Source organism: Epargyreus clarus, unplaced genomic scaffold (assembly GCF_041222505.1).
Source record: "Epargyreus clarus isolate Ecla_fem2 unplaced genomic scaffold, WU_Ecla_fem_2.2 ptg000004l, whole genome shotgun sequence".
Classification (NCBI taxonomy): Eukaryota; Metazoa; Arthropoda; class Insecta; order Lepidoptera; family Hesperiidae; genus Epargyreus; species Epargyreus clarus.
Window position 1 is genome coordinate 1164159 of NW_027332212.1, and position 17395 is coordinate 1181553.

Sequence of the window (17395 nt, forward strand, 5' to 3'; positions counted from 1 at the left end):
TTAGTTGTGCAAGTTTCTTTACTAGTTATTATAAAACAAAGGTTTATGAGTTAAGTGGTGACTGTTATGTACAGATGTACAAATATCCTGGTTTACCCTAACAATAATTTTCTATAATCACGTTACTTGGCTACTTATATTTATTCATCACCTCAATCTATGAGTAAACTGTGGAACTGAATTATTATAGTTTTGTTTCATTAATTATTTATTTTCATGTATTAGATCACTATTAAAATTTAATTATTATAGGTTTCTTTTAATTAATTATTATGATGATGATACTAATTTTATAATAATAAGTTACATTTATTTACTCACTGGCTGGTATGATTTTATGAGAGAGCATAAAAAAGTAAAAAATGTCTTGACGTTTTTGTAGACGTTCGAGTTGCAATTTGAGTTGGAATAAGAAGTTGTTTGTTGCAGAACTCGTTTTATTTTATTAATAGATTGAATGCCTGAATTAAATACCTTAGTCGGCTCCTACGACATCTACAGGTAGTGTGTGGGCGGTGCTATTCTAAGTTGACTACACGTAAGACTGTGTCACTATGTTTACACATTACCAAATAAAGCAAAAACAATTACGTCGATTATAAACATGATTACTTGTGTACTAATGTAACCGCATTATATGTGTAATGGGGGTCTTCCAATCACACTATTTTAACAATAAAACAAGAGGGCAAATATAGCTTTCGGTAAGATACTAGAGCACTTGAATAACAATGTTTTCTATCATGTTTATTCTTGAATATATAACGCCCAGAAGTATCAAGTACGCAATTTCTAGAAAATGATTATATTCCTGTAGATATCATTAAATCAGAGGCCCTTCGTTGCTCTTTTCCTGAATTAATTTTGTTTCATGTGAAGAAATATTCTTTAGCTTTTTTCCAGTAGTGGGATGTATATGAATTGCAGCCAAGTTAAAAATATACAGCTGAAAATATCAACAATACCTAATTACTCCAAGGGCGAGTTTAAGTAAACATTGAGTCATGCGTTCAAAATTCCTCCATAACCATTAACAATATTTCATGACCGAAAATATGCGCCGGCGCAGCTAAGAGCCGATTTCGATTGTATGCCAGCTAAATGGGTAGCCACTAATTTAGGTTATCGACACGGCTACAGGTGACTAATACAGTACTGAGGATACATTGGCTAACAGAGCGATTAACTGGTGGTATTACTAAGATATTTTTGGCCCTATGGACATTTATTTCTGGTAAATCTGCTTCTAGCATCGATTGTGTTGACGAAAATATGAAGCAGAATGTATCTAGCCAATTAAGAATAACATTTAGATTTTGCCTTAAGTGGCAGAAGGCCTGAAGCCTTTCTGGAAGCATTTATGGACCACAAATGCATTGCTGTTCTTTAAGAATAATCTGCTAAAACTTTTACAAAATATGTTTACCATTCATTCAATAGAATAGAAGATTGATGTGGCAGTTACTTACTTTTTAACACGGGTTACATTATATGGGCATTCTGAAATACGGGCGAAATCTGAAATTGCATTTCCCTGCTCGTACCTGGCATCTTCATCTCTGATATAACTAACTTTTTTACAATGTCTGGCCGTATATTTGATGTGACCAAACATTATTGACTTGGGGACGAAGTTAGACCAGAAACTTCTTAATGCCGGTCATTGTTAGAGCTTCTATGTAACTTATTCCCTGCAATTCAGTTACCGTTGGTAAAATCGCCCCTCTTATCAGCGACTCACTCCTTCAGCTCGACGCAGAAGCAATCCACTTGTTCGACATCTGCCAAGTGTAATTTAGCTCTGTGCGCTTGTATAATTGTCTCGTGTCTGCGCTAGCTCGTGTCCTCGGGTTCACCTGCGAAATGCCAAGACAGGCTCTCGCAAACGTTTCAGAAATAGTGTTTTGGAATTTTTTATGGTCTTGTTTCAGTGACACTCTTCCTGCAGTCATAGAAGCCCTGTACCGTAATTGGATATGAATTTTAGAAAGACGCTCACGATGCTATTTTATAACATCTTACTATTATTTGTGTAGCTCAATTTTAATTTCTGAATTATTAAAAGCAAAGGCACTTGAACCTCAAAAACGATTAGTAATCTTCTGATGAGGTTTCCTCCCCTTGAGGTTTGTTCCCTCGGGAATTAAGTTTTCTCCGCAATAAATTTCATCAAAATCAGTGCTTAAATCATAAATGTACGTCACCTACGGAATTTCTTTCGCATTTAAATTTTTTGTATAGATTTATAACTCCAGCGCAATCCACAGCAATCAAAATTAACGATGTGTCATAATTCCTATTGCTTGCTACATATTTAAAGCCTGGAATTCGTATTACCGGATATACCGAAAACTCAAATAAACTTCCAAGATTGAGAACGTAATTTGTTAAGATAAACCTGGCTTTAAATATACAAAAAAATCTTTACAAGCCAAAATGAACCAGAATAATTCTATGTAACGTTCATCTTAGCTTTGGGAACATTTAAATCGAATTGAGGTGAACAGTGTAAATATGTACACATATTTTTCAACCAATAACCTGTGGAAGTCATACGAGTACAACGGATGTGGGAGATTAATTTCATTTTTACAAGTTTTAAAGGTGATGCGTGTTGGCGTGGTTTGTCGACGCGACCAGGTGGCAAATAGGAAGCCTATTTCTGTTTTTTCACATTTATCATACTTTGCGAAAGTGATTCATCAGCACTATGGTCTTTTACCATCAACTTTAAATGGTAGTAGAACTCTTTGACGGTCGCCTGTCGCCACGCTTATTTCTACTTGAGAGAACAAATAAGACGGGTTACATCTGAATCCAAAGATGTGACCAGGCATCTATGTATGTTCGACTTCAAGTAAGACCTCTGGTCTACATAATATTGGTTATAGATGTTCTCGAGCAGTGACGACTTAAAAAGTGCATGATCGTTAAGTATTTTTATTAGATAAAAAAATCTGTGGAGCGAGTGATAGTCTTATTGAAGTCGCAAACTTTATAAGGCACTGAGTAACTTAGAACACGTCGTAGACTACAGCATTTATATTAGAACCAAGCAGCATTTAAATAACGTAGGCATAACCCATAGAATTCCCAGTAAAGCGTACAAATAGCCACAATGACATCATTTAGCGTTCCTAACCTCACCGCCTTTGGATATGGCACGCTGGCTATAAATAGATTAAATGGGACACGGGATTTTGTTCAGCGCCTGTATTTTTTCTCCGTACACTGCTCGGATTTCTATCTTGTTCATCATGAGAAATAATTGCTGAATGTTAAATGCTATGAAAAATGGCTAAACCATAGATAGCCGAAAGATACACGTTGGTGCAGCATTGTCTGATGTTGGTTTATTTGGCTTGTAGTATTTATTAGACCGTTCCTGTAGAAAATTTCTGTTTCTGTTGGGAATAGTTTTACAGAAAAAATATAGTTAATATTGCAGCAACATGAGAGATCTCTAAGAATATGTAATGTTTTTATCTCGCAATGCCCTCCAATTACGTAATTATAGGCATAGCTGGTACAGTATATTTCATATCAAATCATGTGAAATTTGTTTTTCAAGTAGTACAGAGTATGTAGTTGAACTGGGTACCAATAGTCCAGATCCATCCAGAATAGCGACGTTACCTAATGGGAAGTCACGTCCCAAGGGAGCTAAATAGGATATGAAAGACTATAATGAAAAATAGTAATGCAATGCATATATTTTATTAAGCCGTAAACTATGCAATATATTTCATAACTCAATACCGATTAAAAAAATCAGTAGCGCTAAAATAGTAAGTAACTCAATAAAGCTCAATAACTCAAAAAGTTGTTATTCCAAAATCGGTTCTTATAATCATGGTCATCACTGATGGTTGCCAAGTCCGTGGTGGTGACAGAGGTTTTGATGCTGGTGGAATCTTTCTCCATCCGTTTTGAGACGATTGAAGACTTCACCATGTACCAGATATTCGTCAAGATGCTCATAAGGCCTATTACGGACAGGCCTAGAAGGAATCCCTGCGAAAACAAAATAGAAACATTTAGACAGTCCGGTGGCGCGGCGGACAGTTGAATGGAGCCCCCCCCCCCCCCAGTGTAAAAAGTGGATTTGATTTTACAAAATTACAAATGTGTCAGCAACTGTATTTTTTTACACGCTTTTTATTAGCTTCACCTGTATGTTTGTTTGTATGTTTGTAACCGACTTCTTTGGGCGCGATTTTGACCCACTTTAAACGGCCAGATTACGTTCAAACTTTGTAGATTTATTGAGGACCGATGAAAATACACGATTTTAATAATTTTGTACCATTGTCCTTATCAATATCCTCAGGATTAACGATTTTCGAGGCGAGAGAAAGCGCCTTATGGAGCGTTCAGGCAAAGTTACTAGATTGATTTTTAGCTTTGGAAAATAATAATATTATTTCCCTATAACTCAAATGTACTGAAACATATCTATAATGCCATCTTGTAGAATGATTTTTAGGATTCCGTACTCAAAGGATAAAACGAAACCCTCCGCTGTCTGTTCTTGAGTCACAGGGCTTTATCTCTTAAACCGTAATAGATAGACACTTGATTTTTTTACAAACGATGCATGATGGTGGTCGCTATAACAACAAATACTAAAAATAATAAAATAAATATAGTTTAAAAAACTAAAAAACACGCTTTTATGTTAAAATCAACTAAAAAGCAAAAAATAATCTTCAATCTAGGAATCAATTAAGGAACAGTAAATAGTATAATTGTGGAAAAAGTGTGGGGCGCTTTTCGAACCTGATAAATGGAGCACCCCACACTTTTTCCACAATTATACTATTTACTGTTCCTTAATTGATTCCTAGATTGAAGATTATTTTTTGCTTTTTAGTTGATTTTAACATAAAAGCGTGTTTTTTAGTTTTTTAAACTATATTTATTTTAAATATAATATGTGAGTAACAGACGAGCATGAAATCCACCTGATCTGTATGTGCTACTGCCGCCCATGGACATCTGTGATCAACCCCAGATAGGGTTAGATATTCCTGCCTGAGGTCGGCCACAGATGCGCCGCTACCCCTGAGGACTAAGATAAAAAAAAAGTATGTCTCCCTTACCACACCCTTCAAAACGGAACACAGCAGCGCTTAAAACTGCTGTTACTAGGCAGAAATAAGTGTGGCGGTGGTGCCGCGGGAGTCGAACCACAAAGGGTTCTACCACCTTCATTATTTGACCGACCCGCCCCTTAGTCCGCTAGAGAAGCAGTCCACTTGGTAGTAAGTGGTAACTGGCACATCGCATGGCATTGGACATCAGTAAATAATCACAGTATAGTCCTAAGAGTCGATTAAAGATGGATTGCTATTCCTATTGAATAGTCATTATTAACGGTCAATATTAATAATGACTCTATCCAATATTTTCCCACCAAAAATCGACATATGTCAATTTTTCTTACTCGCTTTTTGAAATTTCGATCTTTTCTAGACAAAATTGGAAACATTGAGTAATTATAACGCGAATACGTTGGAACCTAATTCCAAACAATATGCCTAGTTGCCTATGTCTGAACGCATCCTTCAAACCATACCACAACAGCACAATCAAACAAGTCATATCGACCATAAAACACTCTACCTTTGGACGTTCTTTTTTTTAAAATACTTATTTTTTAAATAAAACACTGTATTGCTGCAACCATAAACAGAAAAAGAAACCAAATCAAGTGTAAAGGTTTCGCCTGCATGAACCAAGAAAAACCGTTCAATTTTAACTATTAAACCTTATTTTAAAAAGCTTTCAACAAATCTCAATTATCAGAATCTTCAGTTTGTGAAGATATAACGCAAATCCCATTCATATTTAACTTGTCCATCGGTTGGTTGAAAATAAACATCTCGGCTCAGATTTACGGGGTACCCACTAATTCATCTTGACGGTAAATGTTTCGATGGTGGCCGTATACCACCTGGCCGGTAGCCAAACACCATGGTATGTCTATGTGCGAAACATTGACGTAACTAAATAGAGTCCCAAAGGACATGCAATTATTGATCGCACCCTAAATTACGCGTTGCGTTCAGATATACATTTTTGAGTCGTGATTTTATTATTATTATTATTCGAAAGATTTAAGATAAATTGTCTAGTTCAGCAATTTACAGTACAATGCGATTAATTACTAAACTCATGACCTGGTATTAGATGGGTATTTCCGACTAAACTCGTACACAGTGCGTTCTGCCTTAGCTCTCATGGACTAAAATAAAGCTCAATCTTCAATCCTATTTGGGGTCGATTATAGATATCCATGTGACAATGACCAATGAACTCGCTTACTCCGATTTCATGAATAATATGCAAGAAATAGGTAGATATTTTTATAACATGTTCAATTTTTATTTCAAGGTTATTACAACATTGTAACAAATTACTTAAATAGCTCATATATGTTACTCAGTTGACTTATTCGCAAGAAAACTGTGTGCTTATTAAAATTTAGTGTCTATTTCGTTACTAACTCGTAGTTACAGTGCGAAAACATGGACATGTTCGTCTAATGATTCAGATATGACGTCTGCCTAATGTCACATACAAATACACATCAATCGACAGTTTAGCTATTTCAATACGTTGTATTTATTACTGTGAATCAACATACATGCTATCTAGTATTTAAAGTTTATGATTAGACTGTGATACGCCTATTTTTGCCTTGACACACTGCTGTTTTTATTTGATGGGTGTTATATGACGCACACAGGCAATTATATAATTAGTATTGTTAGAAATATATTTAAATTATTTAATTATAGTATTATTTTAATTAATTAATTTGTGTTATTTTCATGATATGTTATTTTTATAATGATAAGTGCTCATTTATATAGTCACTGGCTGTATGCGTTACTCGACCGTATTACCATAAAAAAAAAGAAAACACGAACGCTCTTGAGGTTAGAGTTGTATTTTGCGCGGAAGAATAAAAGTTGTAAATTGGATCAAGATATAGTTTTATTTTAATAGTATGTATTAAAAACACACAGGCGTTTGAACTTAGTCTTCTGGAGTTCATCTATGGTTAACTTAAGGTATGATTTCAATCCTATCTGCAGTTGATTAAGGATTTTCATAGACGGCAATGACCATACCATACATCTTGATTGTTTAGACTTCACACATCTTTAACATTTTTTAAACTGTTAGGTTAGTTAGTCAAATATTCATTTACGGTTAAAGCCAGTACGAATATGGCCACCTCTAAAAGTCAAAGACGCCAATACAAACCTTACTCGCAAGGTGAAACCCTAGGGGTCAAAGTTCCAATCCCAGATTTCGATCACAACGCTAACTTAAGTACTGATCTGCTCTGAATAACTTAAGTAATTCTCTGAACTTAAGAAATTATCTGCTACTGTTTATACAAAAAATATACTTACGACACTACCACCAAGATCCGACAAAAACAGATTCCAGTCATAATTATAGCGCTCCTCATACACCGACACCATCATGCTGTTGAAATGTATGTACACCTGCGAACAATTCTGTACACATAACTAAAATGTAAGTCTCTAATTCATAATTCATTCATAATTCTTTATTTGCATAGAATAAGGTTAACAAAGGTCTTATAGCTACAAATTTTCTCTCATTCTGCCGGGTCGGCGTGCAAATTTTGTACTATTAGTAATTAAAAACAATTTACCTACTTACTAACATAACTTAAATTCTATGTATATCAGTGTCAATAATTAAAAGAATTGATTGCAATATAATTTGAATATTATACAGTTATTGATGTCAAGAAGCATTAGTTACATTATATAGTCATTAAATGAAGTTTGAATGTCAATTTTCCTTAAATCTAAATAATCTTTAATACAATAAAACGTTTAAAGTTTAAGCACAAGCCATAATGTCGATTTGTTTTTAAACTGATTGTATGTCAATTGTTTTATGGCAAAGGGTAACATATTATAAATTTTTATTGCCATGAAATCTCATTTCAAAATTGTATTACTTCAGAGAATCATACTTCACTTTTTAATCATATTTTTAATGATTCTGTATTTCAGAGAAGATCACAAAATATTATGATTGTCACGCAGATCAATGTAATAGAAGTAATCAAAGTTATTTTCATCCCAGAAATATATAGGCCTTTTATGGAAAATTACCCGAAACGTCTGACGTAATCGCCTCATATGTAAGCCAGCCAGCCAGCAAGCACACCTTTCCACGAAAACGCAGACATGCTTCATGGTAAAAATCATACTGGCGGTGGTAGGACTGGTCCACCTTTACTGCTTAAAATACTTTTAAATTCTTCACCGAACCTCTCAGTAGCTACAATGCGCACTAGTTTCCATTAGTAAATCGGTATTCCCTTTTCATTGCAAATATTTTAAGCTTACCTGTGTAAATAACGGAGTGTCTCCAGTACTGATAAACCATTGCCGTTGTGAAGAGTCCCATCGGAAGAAGCTCTGCCTGGCCGTTACGAAGGCGTTGTATAAATAAGAGCGGCAGATCCGTGGACACCCAGTGTATTCATGGTTCTTGTATACGCTACAAATAATGGATTACCCAGGCTTTTAGTCAGATTTTTTTTTTAAATACAAGAATGCAACGAAGTGAAGAAAATAACAAACGCTCAAATTTCGACGACCTGTGTAGATAAGCGATTAATGTACATTTCTTAGGTATAAGTTCTGGGTTCAAATCCAGACAGAAATTTAATTGATAGATTTCGATTTTAGATAGATTTTATTCTGGGTCTTACATAGGATGGCTGTCTTTGAGTGTTGACGACTCAGGAATCCTAGCGTAAAATAATTATTAGCCAGAAGTTTTGCATACGTACTACTAAAAGTTCTACTACTTTTATCTATGTGGTTATAGTTCAGAATCACGAGGCAAAATTAAGTCAACTGTAAAAGTGACTTACTAGGTATAAGCAGAAATAAGCTCAGCCATATCAGAGTAATTGTTGCAATAGGGCAGGTCGCTTTTCATCCAGGGTCCAGAACACCCAACTTTTGCCGTCACCATGTCCCACACGAACTGAGTTGTGCACTGGAAATATTTATAAAATACATACTAATGAACATCTTGATATGTAAAGATTAATTTACATATACATATTTTAAAGGTGGTAGAACCCTTTGTGGTTCGACTCCGGCGGCACCACCGCCACACCTATTTCTGCCTAATAACATCAGTGTTAAGCGCTGCTGTGTTCCGTTTTGAAGGGTGTGGTAAGGGAGACATACTTTTCCGAGGCATTCCAGCTTAGTCCTCAGGGGTAGCAGCACATCTGTGGCCGACCTCAGGTAGGTATATCTAATCCTATCTGGGGTTGATTACAGATGTCCATGGGCGGCAGTAGCCACTTACCATCAGGTGGACTGCATGCTCGTCTGCTACTCCTACATTATAAAAAAAAAAAAAATATACATACACAACGTTTCAGACACGCACCGTGGCGGACAAAATTATATTTTTATAAATATATATATATTTTTTTTAAAAGAACATCTGTAATATTTTTGATAGTTACGATAAATATAATAAATATACTTTTTACAGGTAAATAAGAATTTTTCGCCATTGTCCGTGTCTGTAAATATATCGTTTACATACAGATTAGAACCTAAGAGATTTCCCTTCCAAGATTAATGATTGGTCTATGCTGCGTATCGCAGAGGAAACTAATTATTATTAATGTCTACGAATGTATAAAATTAATTAGTAGCAACGAAATTATGTATGAAATCTCACTGGTTGGTAGTCAATAATTCTAAATTTTAGTAATAAAATTACCCATTAAACATAGCTCAAACAAATTCTTATTAAAATGCTTGGATTGTGCTTCATACCATTGGTTTCTTCGCGGATAAAAGTTCTGCGATTTTTAATAAAAGGTGAGTGAGTGTTACCTATAAAGCGAATAAATTATTTTGGTTAACAAGTAATTAATTTAAAAAATCAAAAACCCGCCTGCACCAAAACGGCTGAAGTAGAATTTCCAAAAGCAGTGAAATAGGAATTTTTATCCAGAAAGCCAAATACAAAGTTTTAAAGTAGGTGTCTGCTTCAAAAACAAAATATGTTTTCAACAATATTAACCTATTTTATCCTCGTAGTGCTCATTTACGCTATATAAAGAACCTATGTGTAAAATTCCCTTTGCATTGATCTCTGGCACAACAACTCACTCATTTAGTCAAACAGTCATCTCGATGTGTATATACGAGTGTATATGTACTAGCTGACCCGGCAAACGTTGTGTTGTCATATATATAAAAAATGTTAAGGGTGAACAACCCTTATCACTTGACGATTATTCAAATGAACTTTTAACCCTTATTTTACCCTCTACGGGGTTGATTTTTCGGATGAGGATAAATAAGTGCGTCCTTGTTCCTATCCAGAAAGCCAAATACAAAATTTTATAGTAGTTGCTTCAAAATTAAAGGATTTCAAAAAAACAGTTTTCCCCTATTTTACCCTCTTAAGGGTAGAATTTCCAAAAGGCCTTTCTTAGTACTTATTCACGCTATATAGAGAACCTATGTGCAAAATTTCAGAACTGTAAGGTCCTTGGTTTAGGCTTTACGTTGATTTCTGAAAAATGAAAAAGTCATTTAGTTAGTCAGTCAGTCAGTCGCCTTGCTGTTTTATATATATACAAATATGTTTTTATAATCTCCGTTTAATTTCCTTTCATTTAATACCCTACTCGATAGGTTCGGTTAACTTTTTTTTTTTAAATGTGTTACTATTTCGCGCCAAAAATCCGCCATTTTGACTTTTTTTTATTAACACCTATCTAAGGACACTCGGGTTATAGAGACAAATATAATGACACCTTAACTGTTGAAATTCATCCAGCCGTTTGTTAGATCGGATCAAATAAAGAAAGACAAACATACAAGATACGCGCGAAAAACATAACCCTTCCTTGGCAGTCGGGTAAAAAAGGATTTAAAAATCACAAAATTTACATTATTATCATTAAATTTTACTTCTCAACAGAAAGATACTCATTTTGACTTTATCTAAAGGCATAGATAGTAGCGACACCTACATAGTTCTTATAACTATCCACTAACATTACACACACACATCTACACTTACACTATTAGCGCTGTAGTTCTGGGCGTCAGTGCACGGGTCTTCTTCATCACTGATCTTGATGTACTGGTCTACTGTCAGCTTTACGTCCACAGTCTCGCCTGTGTTCACGTATATGTAGTCCACCAGGCCACCGTTATAGACTTCGACTTCTGGAGAGCAAGGACAGTGAGGAGGTAAGAGAACACAGCTATAAGACAACATCGCCTGACTTTCATATAAAGCGATCTTAGTCCACAAAAGACACAATGTATGCGTGATCGAATTTAGGAAAAATGACCGCTTTGTATTGATTTGATTACATATGTCTATAAGTATCAGTAACACAAACCATGAGTTTGAATTTGAACGTGAACTTTATCGTTATTTGTTTTTTTTTTCTTTTTGTATTTGAACCTGACGATAAAGCAGATGTGCTACCTGATGGAAAGTAGTTAACGTCGCCCATGGACACCTGCAACACCAGAGGTGTCGCCAATGCATCGGCTTTGAAAGAGAGCTCTTTTTGCAACTTTTTTGAAGAGCTCCATGTCATAGCGTTCCGGGAATACCTCAGAAGGAAGTTCATTCCACATCTTGCACGTCCGTGGCAAGAACGAACCGTGCCGTTTGTTACTTCGATCTTATAAAAAAATAATTATGTAGTCATTTGAAGGATGTAGTAATCCAGAAAAACACCAGGCGATGCAACTTAGTCCACAGGTGTCACGACAAAAATATCATAATCTGAACTTTTATGGAGCAGAAATATTTCAGAAATAGGAGGACTTAAGAATCTATCAATTACCTTTTTAGAGTCCGTTCAGAAATAAGTCGAACTTTAGAGATGTTTTATGTTTATATTTAATTTAATCCTTACAAGATGATCTCTTTCTTTCGCACCTATTTCTTAAATAAAGTGTTTGTAAAGGAAATCCTTCAATGAATCCGCCACTGATACCACCAGGTGGGCTGTTCGTTCACTACGAGCATTAATAGGTTTTCCTTATATTCAAAGGGAAAAGCGGCGTAAAAATTGCTCTCAATCTAAATACACATGCACCAATTATCCTTGAAACTGAATTGGAATTGCCAACGCTACGTACAGCTGCCATTAGCTGACGTAGAGCTGGAGACTAACCAGAACATAGTAACGTCAATACACCGTGCCGTGACGTGTGGGGAACGCAGTTTTATGGATCCATTCACATTATCACGTCCGGTATGCAGTTCTACGTACTGTATTTTTATACGTCTAAATGCAGCAGAGTTAAATACTAGATTTTTTTTTGTATAATATAGCAGCAGCAGACGAGCATGCAGTCCACCTGATGGTAAGAGGCTACTGCTGCCTATGAATGGTGAAAGTGATTAGGCTTACTACCTATAAATAGTACCGAAATTTTTTTAAGGTGGTAGAACCCTTTGTGGTTTGACTCCAGCGGCACCACCGTCACACCTATTTCTACCTCATAACAACAATATTAAGCGCTACTGTGTTCTGGTTTGAAGGGTGTGGTATGGGAGACATACATATCCAAGGCGTTCCAGCTTAGTCCTCAGGGGTAGCGGCGTATCTGTGGCCGAAGGTAGAAATAATCCTATCTGATGTTGATTGCAGATGTTCATCAGCGGCATATATTATAAAAAATAATAACAATAAAGTTGATGAGGCATTTGCCACTTTGGCGCTCCAGATGAATCATTTTTGATACGTTAAATGATCTATTCGACTAGTGGAAGATTCAAGCCTATGAAGACTATTTAATAACCTCACATTTATTCTGAAAGGTTCCACTAACCTGTATAAGGTTCTCTGGAATAGTGTACATGCATATGATACCCTGGGGGGTAGGAGCTGGTGCTGACAGCATCAGTGTTGTGTTGCAGAGTCACGGCGTACCCAGAGGCTAGGGTCGCGCGATTTATGGGAACTTTAGGAGTCAGAGTAAAGCACAGGCCAGAAGTGAAGCCGAGAGTCGAGCTAAGGTTCAGATCTGGAAGAAAGACTGAGTTTAAAAAGTTTTCAACAAAAAAGGGCAGCTTGATTCAATACAAATTGTAGACAATTGTAGTAAATTAGTTGTGTACATCTATGTGTGTTTATGTACTCTTATATGCTAGCTGTCTTCATTTCTAATTGAAATTCCATGTTATTCTTTTTTGGCCTGTGTTATCTATAAGTTTTGTTGCATGTAATTTTGTTAATGAAGCAATAAATAAATAAATAAATACAAAAATATTATATTTAAAAGCCACCGTTTTTGGGTCTGACTATTTATTCCAGCATGTTGTCAATCACAAAAGCATCAAGAACAAAAAACATTTAAATCAAAAAAGTAAAATTTAATCTTAATATTTATTAAAATATTGAGATTAGCCTTTGCAAAAAATGCTTTCAACTCCATAACAATTTAGAGGTTTACTTACTATCAGATAAACCGTTGAGAGAATAATGCACAAAGAATTCGTCCTCATCGTACGTTATATCCTCCCATAGCTGTTTCAAGGAATTCCTGGAGAAGTTAAAATCAACCCAAGTGGAAATAAAGCGAGGGTGGGAGTACAGTCCGTATTTCTAAAATAAAACGATTGATGAATAGAAACTCATTAATTCATCAAGTACTTCTAAAAACGGCTGTTGTTGATGCTAATGATAAAAAAAGAAATGTGTTTCGACTCCGGCGGCACCACCGCCACACCTATTTCTACCTAATAACAGCAGCGTTAGGCGCTGCTGTGTTCCGGTTTGAAGGGTGTGGTAAGGGAGACAGACTTTTCCGAGGCGTTCCAGCTTAATTCCTCAGGGGTAGCGGCGCATCTGTGGCCGACCTCAGGTAGGAATATCTAATTCTATCTGGGGTTGATTACAGATGTCCATGGGCGGCAGTAGCCACTTACCATCACGTGGACTGCATGCTCGTCTGCTAAGAAGAAGAAGATGTTAATTCGTCATTAATTCTGTACTATTCTAAAACCCGTTTAAATAGGTTAAATAATTTATTTTCCAAAACTTAATTGAATAAGGTTTAACTTAGCTTAATGATTCTCGGACGAACATCATTTTAAAACTAAAAAATTTCGTCCATTGCATTATTTTTTCAGAAAATTGCGGTTGTATAACTCTTTTTTTTCGAAATAAACAGCGATGATCCAAGAAAACCCCGTCCAGGCGACCGTCTTAATGATAAATTATGATTTGAATTAAATTCACGGAACCTAGAAGTTAAGGAATGAGTGTACAAATCCTTTAACTCACCATCATTTTTTCAAACTTGTAGGGCGGTTCCCGACAGAAGGTCACACTGGGGTAGGCGATTGTTTTGTTGAAGTCGAAATGCGCGTACGTCGTTATGGGAATGTCGATTAGTTTGTGGATGCTAACTGATATCTACAAATGAGGATTATATAATCAGCTACTTAATTGTTACCAGCTACTAAAATAATTGTGAGATGACCATCTAAGCCCGCAGAAGTAGCAACTCATCTGTGATCGGTATCATTGCCAGTCTTCAGTCGCCAGCAGCCATTGTCTGGCGGCAGCTATAGTAGTTGTCGACTGACGCCGACCATCGTCCTCAGTCGCAGACATAAATTGTCCAGAGACGGTTCATATAAGCTTACTCGTATGTTTTTTTCTTAAGTCATCAAGAACAGTCTTCGTCGATTAGATGTTTAGGTTCATTAGCGACCACTTTTTTTTTTGTTTACGAGGGGGAAACCTTCAAAAGGCACCCGATGTCGTGGGAGCGACGTAGGGTTATGTGGGATTCTTACCGCACTAAAACCCCCAGTGGCCGTCCCCGGCGCTACGTAGAGGGCTCCGGGATCTGCAAAGGAACGCAACCGGAGCCCTCTTAGCGCGTTGCCCCGTCGGGCTCCGCCCAGGTGAGCTTGGCGCTCGCCACACCGTCTGATGCGTACGACTGTATACGACCACACATATCGCCGTCCTTTCCGGGGCCGCTGGCTGGGCGGTTCGAGCTCCCACTCTTGCCACCCGCAACTCCGGAAGCCCCCTTTTAGTTGCCTCTTACGACAGGCAGAGGATACCGTAGCCCTATTCTAGTCCCGGAACTACAGGGACAAGGTTCATTAGTACCTATGACACAGTTTGCTGCTCCAATATAAAACTAATCAAAATAAAATTAAAAGTGCCTAGGAGCTACCCGGTCAATATCCGTACTACATCAGGACTTTTACAACGAAGATTTAATTAGAGGTCCTTAAACTATTTTTATACTTACCTGTCTTTTACTTTTCTTTCGACTCACCTGCTGAACCACCATAACTATGCACACTCCCACAAGCAAGGTTTTTATCAAATTTGGACCTTTTAAGCAATGACCACATTTCTTCCATATTGCTGTTATTTTGTCCATTACCTAAAATTAAAATTATCTACAATGTACAATTTAATTAAAAGAACTTAAATTATTAATCGAGTAATTATTATTAATCAAATAAGCATGATGATGTAAAAACATATGCCTAGGGTCCAACCAGAAAATATTTTGTTATTGCGTGGAAATTCAAAATTCAAAATCGAATGTGACAGTTATTGCTAATTTCCCATGTAATTAATTGTGTTATTTGCATAATAATATACATAGATTAATGATATACAAACATACCTCCGTGCTAAGATAAATGGATGCCATAACGAAAGTTATTTTCTCACTACATTTCTGTATGTCGACCAATATCATGTTTTCCCAAAATATTTATGAGGCTTTGTCGGTAGAGTACCTTTTACTGATCTGAGTACAGTTGTAAATTAGTTATCTACGAGTATGATAACAAAATTTAATAATAAGCGTAGTTCGGTGATAACTTTAATTTATAGCATTTGTTCATATATCATCATATTTAATAAATTATTATAATTATTTAAATGTGCATTTATCTTAACTGGCGCAGTAGTGTCTCTATCATCTATCTCTCTACCACACTTTTAAATGGTGATAGAGCTACAGGGTACAATTCATAGGAGTAACCACCGCTGCGTTTCGGACATACTAATAATGTGACCATCTTGCCATTGGAGAAGCAACGCATGTGTCACAAGTGACCACTTACCATCAGGTGGATGGACGCAAACTTGAATTTTATAAAAAAATAACAAAAAAGAATATCGGTGCCAATTTAATTTAAAAAGGTGGCGATGACTAACACTGTTAGCAGTTTTTCGTTTTTTTCAAAGTAGTATTATTAGTATGTATTTATTAGAGATGCGCCGAATAGTGGTTTCACCGAATAACCGAATACCGAATAATATTCGGTTTAATCTTTACCGAACCGAATATTCGGCCGAATTATTCGTTTAACAATTTCTTTATTGTCAGTTTGTCAATTATGTGTGTTCATTAACAATTTAAAATGTTGATTTGAGTTTTAAAAATAAATACTGATTTAAGGTTTAAAATAAATGTTCACTATACTAACTATAGATTAAGTAATAAATGTGTTGACTTGAGGTATCAAAATAAATGTTGATTTGAGGTTTAATCGCTTTATTTTATTAGCTTTATTCAACACATTCTTCATAGGATTTGAGTTTGACTTGTAATAATATAACCTAAATCTTACATAAGAAGTATTTTGTTTTAGTCCTGTACCATGTCGTGTACACAAGAAAATAGAAATACTCGAACCGAATATATTCGGCACCAAAACCGAATAATTCGGCCGAATACAAATAGTAAAAAAGATGCCAAATACGCCGAATACCGAATACCAAACGAATATTCGGCGCATCTCTAGTATTTATAATGTTGTTTCAAATTAAAAAATAATTGTTAAAATTAAATATTTCTAGTCTTTACGAATGTTACATTATTTTTAAGGTACGTCAAACTTTAGTAAAATGAATTAATGACGTCATTCATGCGACATTCCAAGGAAATATTTGAATTTTACTTTTCAAATATTCATTCGATATTGTACGCACATTTGGAGAACGAAATTGAAAAATATTTGAGCCGAGGGGTCATCAATCAATCAGTTTATTTTAAAGACTTCCACGTCCATCATAGTTACGAAGATAAGTGCCAGAAATAAACATAAGTGAAACGTTAGAAAATGATCTGCACTTTTCGTATCTAACGCCATCTATTGAGAACTTTGAAAACATTCCGTGTTCTACGATGATGTATCCGAGGCGCATAGTGATTGTACAGACTACTACAAGATGTCGCTGGTAACATGTACTGCGTATTAATATTTTGTAGATGTGCACCATTATGAACGTGCATTAATTTTATCGATAAAATATGGCAACATATAAATA

At 35.8% G+C, this 17395-nt stretch overlaps 1 protein-coding gene across 1 annotated transcript; it reads right to left on the minus strand.

Moving 5' to 3' along the window:
* Nucleotides 1–3731: 3731 nt before the first annotated feature.
* Nucleotides 3732–15767, minus strand: ppk17 (amiloride-sensitive sodium channel pickpocket 17). The gene is made up of 10 exons (XM_073092653.1): nucleotides 15741–15767; nucleotides 15381–15491; nucleotides 14366–14497; nucleotides 13537–13684; nucleotides 12909–13103; nucleotides 11131–11279; nucleotides 8939–9066; nucleotides 8406–8559; nucleotides 7428–7523; nucleotides 3732–4014 (listed from the first exon to the last, which is right to left on the minus strand). The coding sequence occupies exons 1-10, from the start codon at nucleotides 15765–15767 to the stop codon at nucleotides 3808–3810; spliced, it is 1347 nt and encodes a 448-aa protein (XP_072948754.1). The 3' UTR covers nucleotides 3732–3807.
* Nucleotides 15768–17395: the final 1628 nt, after the last annotated feature.

Bases quoted from the DNA above. Each gene is read 5' to 3' on its own strand.
- ppk17 (XM_073092653.1), bottom strand. From the start codon at position 15,767: ATGGCATCCATTTATCTTAGCACGGAG. The intron at 15,492-15,740 runs GTATGTTTGTAT...TTTTAATTTTAG, and splicing joins CCATTTATCTTAGCACGGAG to GTAATGGACAAAATAACAGC. The intron at 13,685-14,365 runs GTGAGTTAAAGG...GTTTTATTTTAG, and splicing joins ACAAGTTTGAAAAAATGATG to AAATACGGACTGTACTCCCA.